The following is a 15284-nucleotide window of genomic DNA, read 5'->3' as shown; positions in this document are numbered from 1 at the left end:
TCCAAAACACCAAGGGTATAAGGAGAGAAGAATCCTTGGAAGATAATTTAGGAAGAGAAAGAGTTAGAATTCCTGCAGACCAAAGATACACGTGACTCATAGAGATGTGGGTCAAAAAAATTATTTTTCTAATTCTAAAGATTCATTGTTTTCATAAAAAATTAACATCAATGAATGAATGCCACTGCCAATACAATACTGGGTAAACTTGACAGTTTCAAGCTTGTAAATAATTGTTTTTAGGTGATTATCCTCAGGGATAGTATATGTTTAACTGACTTGTAACCCAGAGCTGGAGAATTAAAACCACAAATAAACTCAAACAAAAAATCAAGTTATAAATTCACCTGACTGCTCTGCAGCTCAAAGCAAAACCAAAGCCAAAATTCTTATTTGTATGCCTCCTCTCGCATGGTGGAAGGGATACCGTCATCACTAATCTCATATGAAACTAACAAGTAATGAGAAGCCCCAGTGACCACTGAACAAGAGTTAAATTCTGTTGAAATAGATGAGTGGACAACCATTCAAAAGATATCTTGCACAAATTAGTATGTTAACTGTTTTCAATGTCTTAAACTTAAACAATGTAAGTGAATTACATGCTATATTGTCTTCAAACTCTACAAGTATTATTACAATAAAATAATTTTCACGTAAACCTTGAGTATAACATTTAAATAAAACTTGATATATTTCTCCTAATCAAATATTTCATAGTTCAAGCATTTGTTGCTATAAGGAAATAAAATTAACATGAGGTTATCTTACTATTATCTCTTACTACTTTACTATTACTTTATTAAATGTAAGATAAAATCAACAAGCTAAATCAGAACAGACTTTATATAGGGCAGTGGATAATTTCCCCTAAAATTGTCTGATTCTGATTTTGCTAGAAATCTTACATCTCTGCTGGTCCAGAACCTTGTTCACAACAGGGACCAGTAGGATTCTTCTAAGACATGAGCAGGAGATGAAAACAACAGTCTCTCTCACCCTTGCTTGTCCTGAAGTACTTATGGTAACACAAAGCACCATTTAGCTATCAAGACTAATCGTTGTTGATATACTTATCCTCCATGATTCGGTCTAATCCTTTTTTTTCTCCGAAAACTAAACCACTGATCATCGCCAGGTCTTCTAACATCAACTGCCTCTTAATTATACTTCGTACGAAGTAGTATTCTACTTTTTCTGACCAGAAACTACCACCCAGCAATTTCACTTGGCGTTCCCAAGTTCTACAAGGGTGAAAAATTTCAAGTCCTCTGGGGAACAGCAGCAGCTGTGTATGTAGGCAGAGGGAGAACGTACACAAGAAAATTGTTTAAAGCCAGCTTAAAAGTCAGTCACAAACATTATTAAGTACAAAACATGCATCTGGGGACTGGTTTCCACAATGCTACTCTTTGTGGAGCCATGCGCAGACAATGCTGGGTTTGGGCCAATACACAATTACAGGCTGCCGTATTCACACACTTTTAATGCTAGCCCTGAACTAGTCCAAAGAGATTCACAGTACACACCACACTAACAAGCAAAGTCACATCTATTTTAAAAAGTCATCAATCACTTTTCTAAAGTTATCTATTCATGAAAAAGATTCACAGGAGCACTGCTGAGATTGTTTGAAAGTTTCCATTTATTTGCTGATTTTCAACTGACAATATTTATACAGTTTTCTGAAACAAGTCCCACAGAGTTCGACGGGGCTTACTTTCTAGTAAGCATTGCTCAGTTTTTAGACTGCATGCATAAATCAGCAGTTAGAAATAAGTTGCACTAAAGATCAGGCTATAATCTGTGGCCAGTTTTGTGCACAGGTTTCCATGGCAGAGTGGGGATTCAAACCTGAGTCTTCCAGATCCTCATCTGGAACTCTTGCCACTACACGATACTGGCTTTCACTAAGCCCCACTGAGTTCAGTGAGACTTGCTCCCTAGTTAAGTAGGATCACTCTACGCTTAATGGGGTTGAAGAAGAAGAGTTACCGGCAGTTTTTATATGCCAACTTTCTCTGCCACTTAAGAGAATCAAACTGACTTATAATCACCTTCCCTTCCCCTCCCCACAACAGACACCCTGTGAGGTAGGTGGGGCTGCGAGAGCTCTAAGAGCTGAGACTAGCCCAAGGTCACCCAGCTGGCTTCACATGTAGGAGTGGGGAAACTAATCTGGTTCACCAGATTAGCATCCGCTGCTCACATGGAGGAGTGGGGAATCAAACCCAGTTCTCCAGATCAGCCCACCGCTCCAAACCACCACACCGGCTCTCTGAGTGATGTGAGGAAGTAAATGCCATATTTTTCTATGGAAATGTTTTTACACCCCACAGTCTGTCAGGGCTGTTGTGCTTCAAATCAATCATGTTAGATGGACTAAACATGGGATATGAAGAATGGACAAACCCTAGTTCTTTTACATTGTGCATTAATCTTCTTTATTATTATTCTATCCTAATGTACATTTTTCTGTCAATATGCCATAAAGGCGTGTGTGTGTGCATATGCTAGCATTACTTAATTTTTTTCCACTGTTAATGAGGTATTTAATTTATTTAATTAAATTTGAATGGGAATCCTCCCCCCCCCCCAAAAAAAACCACATCACTGATGGGGCCTTGCTTCTGAGTAAACATACCTTAACAACCACAATCCTCTGCAAGCTTACTTCACAACAAAGCCTTCCCCCTACCACTGATATTGTTCTCAGGCATAGAACTACAGGCTCAAACCTGTAACAAAAATGAAGGGCCTCGCTGAGGGGCTGGAGCTGGGGGAACAAGGCAAAAGGGCCCGGGGAATGATGCAGGGAGGCAGGGAGGGAGGGAGAGGGCAGTTCTACCCAGTCTCCAGCAAACTTGACAGGTTTTGACAAACGTCAGTCATGAAATGGAAATAATTCGCAGTGGGTAGCCGTGTTAGTCTGTCTGCAGTAGTAGAAAAGGGCCAGAGTCCAGTAGCCCCTTAAAGACTAACAAAAATATTTTCTGGCAGGGCATGAGCTTTCGTGAGCCACAGCTCACTTCTTCAGAAATGGAAATAGTAAAAAAAGACGATGGCAACAGGGAAAGACAATGCAGTTTTCATGGCGGGGGGGGGGGGAAGAGATCAGAGAAAGAAAAGGGAGACGAAAGCCTGGATCTAGAAAAGATCAGCAGAGATCCGGATTGGAGATAAACCAAGAGTCACCTTCGGGCCTAACACCTGACGTGAAGAGAAGAAAGATATGGGGCTGGGGGGGGGGGACCCGGTCCCACAGCTAGAAGACTTTCCTGAGGGTGGGAAGGATCCGTTACTAGCGACGGGCCCGACCCCACCGCAGCCCCCCCTTCCCCCACCCCTCCCTCTCACGGGCGACCCCCCCCTCTCGCCCCGATTCCGCCCCCCCCCCCCGTCCTCCCAGCCCCGCACTCACAACTCGCTCTTGCCCGATTTCTCCCAGCTCTTTATCCACTCGTCAGGGAGCGCCGCCACTGCCGCCGCCGCCATCTTCCCCGTGTGGCGCCGAGAGCCCGGATGCACCAACGGCAGGCCCGAGGTCAGAGGGGACGGCGGGCCGGCCGCGCGGAGCATGACGGGAACGCGAGAGCCAGCGGGCCTTTAAGCGCTGCTCAGCGGCTGGGAGTAGGAGGTGGTGGCAGCGTTGTAGAAGTAGGCCTCCTCTCCCTGCTGGGTCCGGGGAGGGGTTCTTCTTGGGTTCTGGCTTCACGCAGGCGACGTGCGCTTCAGCAGCCCTGCTGCGGCCTGTTCCCCCCACCCCAGGCCGACCAAACGCGCTACAAGCAGGGCGCAGGAGGCCAAAGCCTGCCCATATCCGCCACACTCACGCCAAAGCCTGCCCATATCCGCCACACTCACGCACAGCATTCGTAAGGACACAATGAGACAGGAGACAGAACCTTTATTGGCATTTACAGTCACAAAGCAAACAGGTAAAGCAGCTAGAGATGGATCTAAAAAAAGAATGAATCCGCATAATATTGTCGAAGGCTTTCATGGTCAGAGTTCATCGGTTCTTGTAGGCCACTGGTTCCCAACCGGGGGTCCCTGGACCCCCAGGGGTCCGCGAGAACTAAATTAAGGTCCGCGAAACAAAGTTATAAACCCATAGTAAATTAATATTTTCAATTAAAAGTTCTCTATTATAAAAATATATATTCAAATATTATTCTAAGTTTAATGTTTAACTAACAGTTATGATTAAAGTTTGTTTTCAAATTCTCTGAATTTTTATTTTGAACCTTGGGGTCCCTACACCGAACAAAAAAGTCCTAGTGGTCCCTGGTCAAAAAAAGGTTGGGAACCACTTTTCTAGGCTATCCGGGCGGTGTGACCGTGGTCTCGGTATTTTCTTTCCTGACCAATGAACTCTGACCGTGAAAGCCTTCGACAATATTGTCGAAGGCTTTCACGGTCAGAGTTCATCGGTTCTTGTAGGTTATCCGGGCGGTGTGACCGTGGTCTTGGTATTTTCTTTCCTGACCAATGAACTCTGACCGTGAAAGCCTTCGACAATATTGGGATTGTCGAAGGCTTTCACGGTCAGAGTTCATCAGTTCTTGTAGGCTATCCGGGCGGTGTGACCGTGGTCTTGGTATTTTCTTTCCTGACGTTTCGCCCGCAGCTGTGGCAGGCATCTTCGGAGGAGTAACGCTGAAGGACGGTGTCTCTCCGTGTCAAGTGTGTAGGAAGAGTAATATATAGTCAGAAAGGGGTTGGGTTGAGCTGAATCATTGCCCTGCAAAAAGTATTAGCTCATTACCTTTGATGGACAGTCCCCTGTCCGTCACAGCATCCCATTCTAACAGGGGCAGGGCTGTGCTGCTTCATTTCCCCTGAATGTTCACATGTATAGGAGGCACGGGCCTGCAGTGTTAGAATGGATTGCGCCACTTCAGATGGCAAGTGGTGGATTCCAGCGTTTATTTATTTATTTATTTATTTTTCATACTTCTAGCCTGCCCTATCCCAGCCAAGGCTGGGCTCAGGGCGGGTTACAACATTAAAATCTTACAATATAACTATAAAACATATAAAACTATTAAAAACATTCTATTAATTATAAAACGATGGCCGCCTGTTTCTTCTCATAAAAACTGCAGCTGAAACAGAAAACTAGCCCACCATGGAGGGTCTTACCTTGCTGCTCTGCATTTCCAATTGAATGGAATTTTTAAACACAAGGAATTATTCCAACATGTGAACTCCATGACCCTCCTCCTGCAGTCCGAAGTGTGGCAATTCGTATTGCCGTAGGTCTCTGCCACTTCATTCCCCTGCATACATCAACCAAAAATAAAGTGTTAGTATGCCCTCCCCATTTCAACATTTTTCTCCCTCATATATAAATATATGCCATTTGCATTGATTAGTGGGCTCAGGGTTGCCAAATATGGGTTGGGAAATTCCTGGAGATTTGGGGGTAGAGCCTGGGGATGACACGATTTAGGGAGGAGTGGGAACGCAGCAGGATATAATGCTGTAATCCACCCTCCAAAGCAGCCATTTCTGCCAAGGGTATAGATCTCTGTCATCTGGAGATCAGTTGTAATTCTGGGAGATATCCAGGATCCCCCTGGAGGCTGGCAACCAGAAGTAAGTCCAATTATATTATTTGGATCCCCCCCCCCCAGGAAAGCATTTTTAGGATTGCAGCCTTAGACAACTACAATTTCTTTAACTGGGAGACTACCCTGATTATATATTTATATCCCATTCTTTCTAAATGAGCTCAGAGTGCTATACATGCTTTCCCAGCACTCTTTTACCCTCACAACAACCTTGTGAGGTAAACTATACAGAAATAATTACTAAGGTACTTGCAGGATGTATATATGTTCATCGGAGAACTCCTAGAATTACAACTGATCCCCAGACTATAAAGATCAGTTTCCCAGGAGGAAATGGCTGCTTTGGAGGATGGACTGTATGACATTGTACCCTACTAAGGTCCTCCCATTACCTGCCCCTGGCTCCACCCTCAAATCTCCAGGAATTTCCCAGCATGGAGCTGGCCACCCAATCTCACATTTCCATCCTATCACCCCTTGCCTTGTTATGCATCCCTGATTCTAACCATCTTTTTGGGTCGTCATTGATGATAAAGAGGACTTCCTAAGTAAATAATTGTGTGTAGGATTGTAAGGTTAGATTCACATGTGCAGGAGTGCTGGGAATGAGGTGGCAGAACAGACTTCAGAGTTGAGGGAGAAGAGTTACATTTTAGGAAGCTCTACTATGTCAAAAACTCCTTGTAAATAAGAAAATCAGGACATCAATAATCAGAGCAATTAAAATCTTTTCTCTGTTGGGCTAGTTTTTCTAATTGCATGGAGGCATTGTCGTTGTCCCCCCCCCCCCCCAAAGGAACATTCACAGCTAGGCGATACAGTCATTTCTACTACCTCAACCTCATCGCCCAGCATGTGAGAAGGCTGAAGTTGGTTCCTTATTCCCAGTTCGTAACTTCACGTGCTAGCCTCTTAAACAGAATGGCAGAATAGATGTCTCTCCAAACTTTGGTGATATTTGCACGTGGTACTCCTTGAAGCTTGACGAAAGCTCTTAAATGGGGATTTTACTGGAAGCCCATTGCGTTTGAAATCTGTTCCGTGCTTCATTTGGACATTACCATTCTGGATTGTCAATTTTTGTGCACCTGATTTTGTTGTGTATATACACTTACCTGATGTAAATTATTGCATTATAACAAGTTCCTGCTCTGTATTTATATCCTTGGGATATTGTTTTGGTGAGGCTCCACCTCACAATATAACTGCTTGCAAAGTGCTTTGTATGTGCTTTATTGAGCTTTATACAAGTGCAGACTTTTGATTTCCTACTCTCCTATTTTGTACTTGTAGCCAGTGTTTGATTACTAAGCACCTGGAGGTTGGCAACCCTGCCCTTTACTTCAAAGGCGTCAGAAGGGTGTAACTCTGTTTAGGATCGCACTGTGGTCCCTGGCAGCAGGAGAATGAAGTGGCAAAGCCGAGAGGTGGCAGAATGGATCGTGGGAGCAATCCTCAGCAGGTCTACTCAGAAGTCAGTCTCGTGTTTGGACATCCCTCTATATCCTTTCAACATGCAGGCAGTGGATGTTTCCATCTTTCAGTGTTCCTTCACATGACCGACGTCCACGCAAACAAAAAGAAGGAGCACATGGAGGATTTTAACCATAAGAAAAAAAATTCCAATGCGAACCTTCTGTTCCTCTCCCATTCAGGTCTTCGCCACCTGACTTCCTATGGCCGTGTGAACCAGGTGGCCAGTGGCGGACTGGGTCTAAAAATATTGGTTGCCAGGAGACAAAGGGTGCTTTGGAGGATGGACTAACCCTAATCCACAACTATAAGGCTATCATTTAATTTTTATTTTTAACATATTGTCTAATGTTTAAGGGGCCCCACTTCATCAGGGGCCCACTTGCCATCGGGCAGGCTGGCTCCATCAACAAAAAGGGAGACTGCAGCCAAGAAATCAGAAGGAGATTGAGATTGGGAAGGGTAGCCATGAAAGAGCTAGAAATGATTCTTAAGTGTAAGGATGTGTCATTGGCCACCAAGATCCAGTTAATTCATGCCATCGTATTTATTCTCTATTACTATGTATGGGTGTGAAAGCTGGACATTGAAGAAAGCTGATAGGAAGAAAGTAGTGTTTTGAAATGTGGTGTTGGAGGAGAGTGTTACAGATACTGTGGACGGCAAAAAAACAACAACACAAATCAGTGGGTTATAGATCAATTCAAGCCTGAACTGACCCTAGAAGCTAAAATGACGAAACTGAGGCCATCGTATTTTGTCACATTATGAGAAGACAAGAGTCACTGGAGAAGACAATCATGCTAGGAAAAGCTGAGGGCAGCAGGAAAAGAGGAAAACCCAACAAGCGATGGATTGACTCAGTAAAGGAAGCCACAGCCCTCTGTTTGCAAGATCTGCACAAGGCTGTCAAAGAGGACATTTTGGAGGACACCTGAATCTGTCTTCTACTGAATCAGACCCTTGGTCCATCAAAGTCAGTATTGTCTACTCAGACCGGCAGCGGCTCTCCAGGGTCTCAGGCAGGGGCCTTTGCATCATCTACTCGCCTAGTCCCTTTAACTGGAGATACCGGGGATTGAACCTGGGACCTGCATGCCAAGCAGAGGCTCCACCACTGAGCCCCTCCCCGACATTGATTCATGGGCCATTTATGCATGGGAGGTTTTGCCTTGGATTTGCTGTGTGTGTGTGTTAAGTGCCGTCAAGTCGCTTCCGACTCATGGCGACCCTATGAATGAAAGTCCTCCAAAACGTCCTATCTTTGACAGCCTTGCTCAGATCTTGCAAACTGAAGGCTGTGGCTTCCTTTATTGAGTCAATCCATCCCTTGTTGGGTCTTCCTCTTTTCCTGCTGCTCTCTAGAGGCACCTTTTCCCCATTCGAATTCGCAAAAATCTGCATGGGGGGCTCACTGTTGAGTTTGGAGAATTTGGCCGGGGAAAATGTGCAGCTAGAGAGCGGCAGATCCAAGGCAAAAAACCCCTCCCCGTGTATAAATGGCCATAGAGTCGCCATGAGTCGGAAGCGACTTGACGGCACTTAACACCCACCAGCTGACCCAATGGCCAGTCGCCGCTGCAGGCGGCGCAAACCCACGCTCGGTTTTGCCTTGGAGTTGCCACTCTTTAGATCAGTGGTTCCCAACCTTTTTTTGACCAGGGACCACTAGGACTTTTTTGTTCGGTGCAGGGACCCCAAGGTTCAAACTAAAAATTCGGAGAATTTGAAAATAAAAATTCCGAGACTTTGAAAATAAACTTTAATCATAACTGTTAGTTAAACATTAAACTTCGAATAATAATTGAATTTTCTTTCCTGACGTTTCGCCAGTAACTGTGGCAGGCATCTTCCGAGTACTCTGAAGATGCCGGCCACAGTTGCGGGCGAAATGTCAGGAAAGAAAATTCCAAGACCACGGTGACACCGCCCGGATAACCTACGAGAACCAATGAACTCTGACCGTGAAAGCCTTCGACAATATTTGAATATATATATTTTATAATAGAGAACTTTTAATTGAAACTATTAATTTATTATGGGTTTAGAACTTTGTTTCGTGGACCTTAATTCAGTTCTCCCGGACCCCCGGTTGGGAACCAGTGCTTTAGATGCACTTTCCCCCCATTCATATTCCCAAAACTCAACCACAAGCCCCCCGTGCAGAGTTTTGAGAATTCGGATGGGGCAAAGCCAAGGCAAAACCTCCCGTGGATCCATGGCCTCGGTCAGCCGCCGATGCGCCTTTTCCGCCCCCGGGCGTCGCCGGGTCCTGGAGACCCGCCCGGGTTGCGGCTCCTCTCCAAGGCCGCGGGGAGGCGCGTCCTCCTCTTCCTCCTCGTTCCCAGATCCAGGAGAGGCGCCATCTTCTCCCCTCCCGGAGCCAACTGGGGCAGCTGGTGGAGGAGGCGGCGGAGGGGCTTCCCGGGAGAAAGGAGGGCGCGGCGAGTTGCAGCCCAGGGCGCGGCGGGGCGCGAACGCCCTCCGCCCAGGCGCAGGGGAGAAGCGGTTGCTGGAGGCGAGCGTTTGCAGACTCGCAGGTAGGGGGAAGGGGGCTCCAGATGCAAGCCTGGCACCCAATAAGGCGGGCGTCGTTGGGGCTTTCTCCACCCCCACCCCCCTTAGGAGCTGTTATGCGGCTCTCTCCCGTTGGTTGTAGGGCGTGGAGGGGGGGGGGGGAAAGAGGGTTCCCTTTGCACGCCTCGGGTCGATCCTTTCCTGCAAAAGGCCGGAGAGGGAGGGCAGCAATGGTCTTCTTCCCTCTGCATCACCCGGCGCCCTCCCAATGAAGATCGCGAGGGAGGGTTCGCGTGTGCGCGCCGTTCCCGCACTGCGTTGGGTGTCTTCGTGGGCCTTCCGCCTCGGTTTCACGCGAGGCGTGTTTCGGCGTTACGGGCGTCGCGAGGAGGGTTTTGCAAACGCGCGTCAAGGGTCGGCGGCTCGTGCGGGGTTCTCCACCTGTGGCGGCCATCCTCCGACCGGCGCGTCGGTGTTGATCCCCGGCCGCGGTGGGAATGGGATGACTGATCCGTGCAAATAACTCGCTCTCCATTCCCATGCGGAGTTACCGCGCAAGTTCTTGGATGGAGAGGGGATTCCGCCGTGGGAATGCGACCACCCAGACTGCGTGTGCGCTGTTTGAAAGCTCCCGCGTGGCCAGTTGCCCTGAACTGCTGCTGTCTGTCTTGCTGGGGGGAAAAGAGGCTGCGGGATCTTTAACTAATGCTAAGTTCCTGTATTTGATCGAGAGTCTATTTGATTATATATCGATCAGGTTAAGACGGCTTTAAAAGGGAAGCAGATTTTTTTTTTGGGGGGGGAAGGCTATCTTTCAGAGGATATTAGCCTCAAGGGTTCAATGGAAACTCCCCTGAGCGCCAGTTGCAGGAGATGACTTTCACTTTCATGCGTTCTCGTGACTTCCTGGTCGAAATGGCATCCTGGGGCCTTGCTCTGATTCACCAGGGCTGCATTCCTCACAGGAATACTTCCCCGCCCCGCCCCACCGCAGGCAAATGGCTTTTCTGCACCATTAAAATGCAAACTGAAGCTTGCAATCGTCTGCGCACAATTTACCTGCAAGACCTGTTGACTTCAGTGGGACATATCCAAGTAGAGGTGCATAGAGCTGGGGCATAGAGAAATTAGTGGGGGGGTCACCCTTGTTTGGTGAGTGCGTCGTGAGTCCTGAGTACAAGCTAGAAGAAGAGGAGTTTTTATATGCCGACTTTCTCTACCACTTGAGGAAGAATCAAACAGGTTTGCAATCTCCTTCCCTTTCCCCTCCCCACAACAGGCACCCTGTGAGTTGGTGGGGCTGGGAGAGCTCTAAGAGAGCTTCGACTAGCCCAAGGTCACCCAGCTAGCTTCATGTGTAGGAGTGGGGAAACCAACCTGCTTAACTAGATTAGTGTCCACCGTTCATGTGGAGGAGTGGGGAATCGAACCCGGTTTTCCAGATTCGAGTCCACCCCTCCAAACCATTGCTTTTAATCACTACACCATGCTGGCTTGAGCATTCTGTGCATTTCTTTCCCTCTGTATTGTAGTCACTTTTCTGTTCTTTTTAAAAAATCATTCCAAGGTAGATTTGCATGTGCATTCCCAAGTGGGTGTGGACTGGTGTGCCGTCTGGTATGCGGAACTGAAGAGCGAGTAGCTGAGCATTGCTGCAGAGCGGGGGGGTATACATCCCCCACCATCATGCCTGTAGCAGCACACAAGACTGTCGTGCTTGGCACCTGGGACCAGATCTCCAGCCGGGCAAAGTTTGCCCTGGCAGCACAGCTAAAGTCAACAGTGCAAGAGAAGGTGACAGGCATGCTTATGTCATTCGTCATCACCCTGACCTGAACAGCCACCAGCCGTGTCTGAGGTGGATCTATGAGATGCTGGCAGAAATACTGAGGTTTGGCGTGTTCCAGCAGTGTCCAAGTATAGCCAGCGTGGTGTGGTGGTTAAGAGCGGTGGACTCTAAATCTGGAGAACCGGGTTTGATTCCCCACTCCTCCACATGAGCGGCAGATTCTAATGTGGGGAACCAGGTTTGTTTCCCCACTCCTACACAAGCCAGCTGGGTGACCTTGGGCTAGTCATAGCTTTCTTAGAGCTCTCTCAGCCCCACCTACCTCACAGGGTCTGTTGTGGGGAGGGGAAGGTGATTGTAAACCGTTTGATTCTTCCTTAAGTGGTAGAGAAAGTCGGCATATAAAAACCAACTCTTCTTATCTCTTCTCCCCCCCCCTTTTTTTTTTTTGCTGGCGCACCAATACCTTCACAGGTAGATGTCGTCTTTTAGGGCCCTTGAGTTGGCTGCCCCACCCCTGCTTAACCGACTTACGCGAGACAAGTATCGCAGGGCTTCCCAACTAAACGAGACTCTACCCCTGGCATCTTTTGCCTGTGACTCTAATGTTTCAAAAATCTAACCATTTTAATGCAGAGTTAAGTTGCTGCTCGCAAACAAATCTTCCAGATACACCTCACATTAGCAGATAGTTTCTCTAAGATATGTTTTTTAAATTGGCGGTTTGTACATTTAACTTGCCCTGACCTGGATGGCCCAGGCTAGCCTGATCTCGTCAGATCTCAGAAGCTAAGCAGGGCCAGCCCTGGTTAGTATTTGGATGGGAGACCACCAAGGAATACCAGGGTTGCTGTGAAGAGGAAGGCACTGGCAAACCACCTCTGTTAGTCTCTTGCCATGAAAACCCCAAAAAAGGGGTCGCCACAAGTCGGCTGCGACTTGACGGCACTTTACACACACACACACATTTAACTTGGGCGGTTGCTCCCATATACCTACTTTGCTGCCCGACTGATTTGATGTTCTAATTTGGTTTATGTTGCTGTTTACATGGCAGGTTTATTTTACGGAGCACTGCACCAATTTTCCAGCTTGCCGTCCATCTTCAGTTGGAGACCACAACCCTTTTTTAGCAGTACGGTTTTCCATCCTGCCAGATGCGTAGGAATGTTCTTTGTTTAGTCCTTCTGTTGTAACCGTGGAGCTGTTATTTTTGCTGACTGCATTTGTTGCGCCAGACTGAGGAGCTGTGATATTGGTATTGGCTAATACATTTGAACTCAAGCAAGGCAATAAAATAGCAGAAAGCAAGTGAAGGGTAATGGCTGAGTTCCGAATCACAAGGCCCATTGCTTAGAGCTTGCTTCAGCTATGAACTGAGTAGGCAAGCTACTCACATCCCCCGCCTGTCTTAAATATGGTGATAAGGTGCATTTACCTTTCAGGGTTGCTACGGAAAGCACTTTGAACAATTGACAGCACTGTAGAAACAATGTATTACAGGTCATAGTACAATTAGTTAATCATTCACTAATATTTGGAATATTTCTCCATCCAAGTCATCTTAGAAGAGGCATTCCTTCCAGTGTGATACAGGGGGGGGGGGAATGCTAATGCGGACTTGAGGTGCATCAACAGAGGCATAACAACCAGATTGCAAGATGTCATAGTTCCGCTGTACACTGCATTGATCAGGCTGCACCTGGAGTATTGTGTGCAGTTCTGGAGGCCTCACGTCAAAAAAAGATGTGGACAGAATCGAGCGGGTGCAGAGGAGAGCGACAAGGATGATCAGGGGCCTGGAGACCAAGCCCTGTGAGAAAAGACTGAGGGAGCTGGGAATGTTCAGCCTGGAGAAGAGGAGGTTGAGGGTGGGGGGGCGTATGATTGCTCTCTTTAAGAATTTGAAGGGCTGTCAGAGGAAAGCAGGGAGCTGTTCCTGTTGGCAGCAGAGGGTAGGACTCGCAATAATGAGTTAAAATGGAGGGTTGAAAGGTACTGGCTGGATATTAGGGGGGATTTACAGTAAGAGTTGTTCGACAGTGGAATCAGCTACCTTGGGAGGTGGTGCGCTCCCCCTCACTGGCAGTCTTTAAGCAGAGGCTGAACAAACACTTGTCAGGGATGCTCTAGGCTGACCCTGCATTGAGCAGGGGATTAGACTAGGTAGCCTGTCTGGCCCCTTCCAAATCTATGATTCCAGTGTAAGAAATCAGCAGGAATGCTTCTTTTAAGATGCTACCTCTCTTGTGTTTTTCTGTTAATACCTGTTTTTTATATTTACTTGCTTAATTGGGGGCACAACTAAATAAATAAACAGCTTAGCTGTTGAACACCTGAAGCTGCCTTATACTGAATCAGACCATCAAGGTCCATCAAAGTCAGTATTGTCTACTCAGACCGGCAGCAGCTATCCAGGGTCATAGGCAGGGGTCTTTCACATCACCTACCTGCCTAGTCCCTTTAACTGGAGATGCCAAGGATTGAACGCGGGACCTTCTGCATACCAAGCAGATGCTGTACTACTGAGCCACAGCCCCTGTTCTGTTGTTTTAGCACAGGGGTGTCAAACTCAATTGTTATAAGGACCAGATATGACATAAATGTCACTTGGTCAGGGCCATTCCTCGCCATCCCAAATCAAGGGGGGGGGGTAGCTGGCTTGAGGGCCAGATAAGAGCTCTCAGGGGGCCAGGGCCGGCCCGCGGGAGCTCGGTTTGACACTTCTGTTTTAGCAGGTTTGCTTTTAAAAGCCGACCATTGTTTTTTGCACCTGGCAGTGGGAAAGCAATTAAGAAGAAGAAGAAGAGTTGTTTTTTATATGCCGGCTTTCTCTGCCTTTTAAGGAGAATCAAACCGGCTTACCATCTCCTTCCCTGCCTCTCCCCACAATAGACACCTTGCGAGGTAGGTGGGGCTGAGGGAGTTCTGAGAGAGCTGTGACTTGCCTAAGGTCACCCTGCAGGCTGCATGTGGAGGAGTGGGGGAAACCAACCCGGTTCACCAGATTAGCCTCCGCCGCTCATGTGGAGGAGTGGGGAATCAAACCTGGTTTTCCAGATTAGAGTCCATCACTCTTAACCACCACACCACGCTGGCTCTCAGTTCTATAACTACGTCAAATCCATGCATAACTTTTAAACACAAAAATAATGGTTGCATGCCCTTCTCTCAATTGTTTGTCTGACTAAGCCACCTCTTCTTTAAAACATTAAACACTCACGTGTAGAATTTAAGCCTTTCAGATGCTGTGATTACAGCACAATCCATAAACCTTCGGATCAGTTCCGCTGAAGTCAATTGGCTATATCAGAATAAAGTGCTTTTGAATTCACTATCTTGGTTGGCAGCTGATACAGCTGACCTTTCTGCAGCTGTGCAGACTTAACATTTCAACAAATTAAAAGCTTCATTTATGATTTGGACATACTACAAATCAGTCTAAACAGTAATCAAATTTTTAAAAAGTAGTCTGGCTGTGGATGATGCCTGACAGATACAGCCGGTTGTCTACCCAGCAAACCAAATACAACATTCCATTATGTTGTTAACGGTATTCGGTGTAGCAATATAATAAGCTGTCAAAACTTCAAATTACTCTGGATAATTTCTAAGATGCATGATGAAAGCAGAGTACTTGAACTTTCAGTGACTGAGATAAACAGCAATCAGTGAAGTTATCCATTAAATATTGAGACTGCCTTTATGGAAATTATAATAGTGTGCCATCAAGCTGCGGCCAACTTATGGCCAGCCCAGGACCATGGGGTTCTTAAGGCAGGAAAAGAGCCAAGCTGGCTTGCCGTTGCCTTTCTCTGCATAGCAGGCCCACTCTTCCTTGATGTTCTCCCATCCAGGTGCTAACTGCAGCTGACCTTGCTTAGCTTCCAAGCTCTGATGAGGTCAGGAAGAAGAAGAGTTGGTTTTTA

The 15284-nt window shown here is 46.9% G+C and overlaps 1 protein-coding gene across 1 annotated transcript in view; it reads right to left on the bottom strand.

Annotated features, from left to right (window-relative positions):
* Positions 1 to 3505, bottom strand: part of THOC2 (THO complex subunit 2) — a 57058-nt gene extending 53553 nt beyond the window's left edge. The window contains exon 1 of the mRNA XM_056859904.1: positions 3422 to 3505. Coding sequence (XP_056715882.1) covers positions 3422 to 3495 — 74 coding nt within the window. The 5' untranslated portion in view covers positions 3496 to 3505. The remainder of the gene's footprint in view (positions 1 to 3421) is intronic.
* Positions 3506 to 15284: the final 11779 nt, after the last annotated feature.

Source organism: Euleptes europaea, chromosome 13 (assembly GCF_029931775.1).
Source record: "Euleptes europaea isolate rEulEur1 chromosome 13, rEulEur1.hap1, whole genome shotgun sequence".
In the NCBI taxonomy this organism is placed as follows: domain Eukaryota; kingdom Metazoa; phylum Chordata; class Lepidosauria; order Squamata; family Sphaerodactylidae; genus Euleptes; species Euleptes europaea.
The sequence above is the reverse complement of the archived record's forward strand: the minus strand, read 5'-3'. Positions and strand labels throughout refer to the sequence as shown.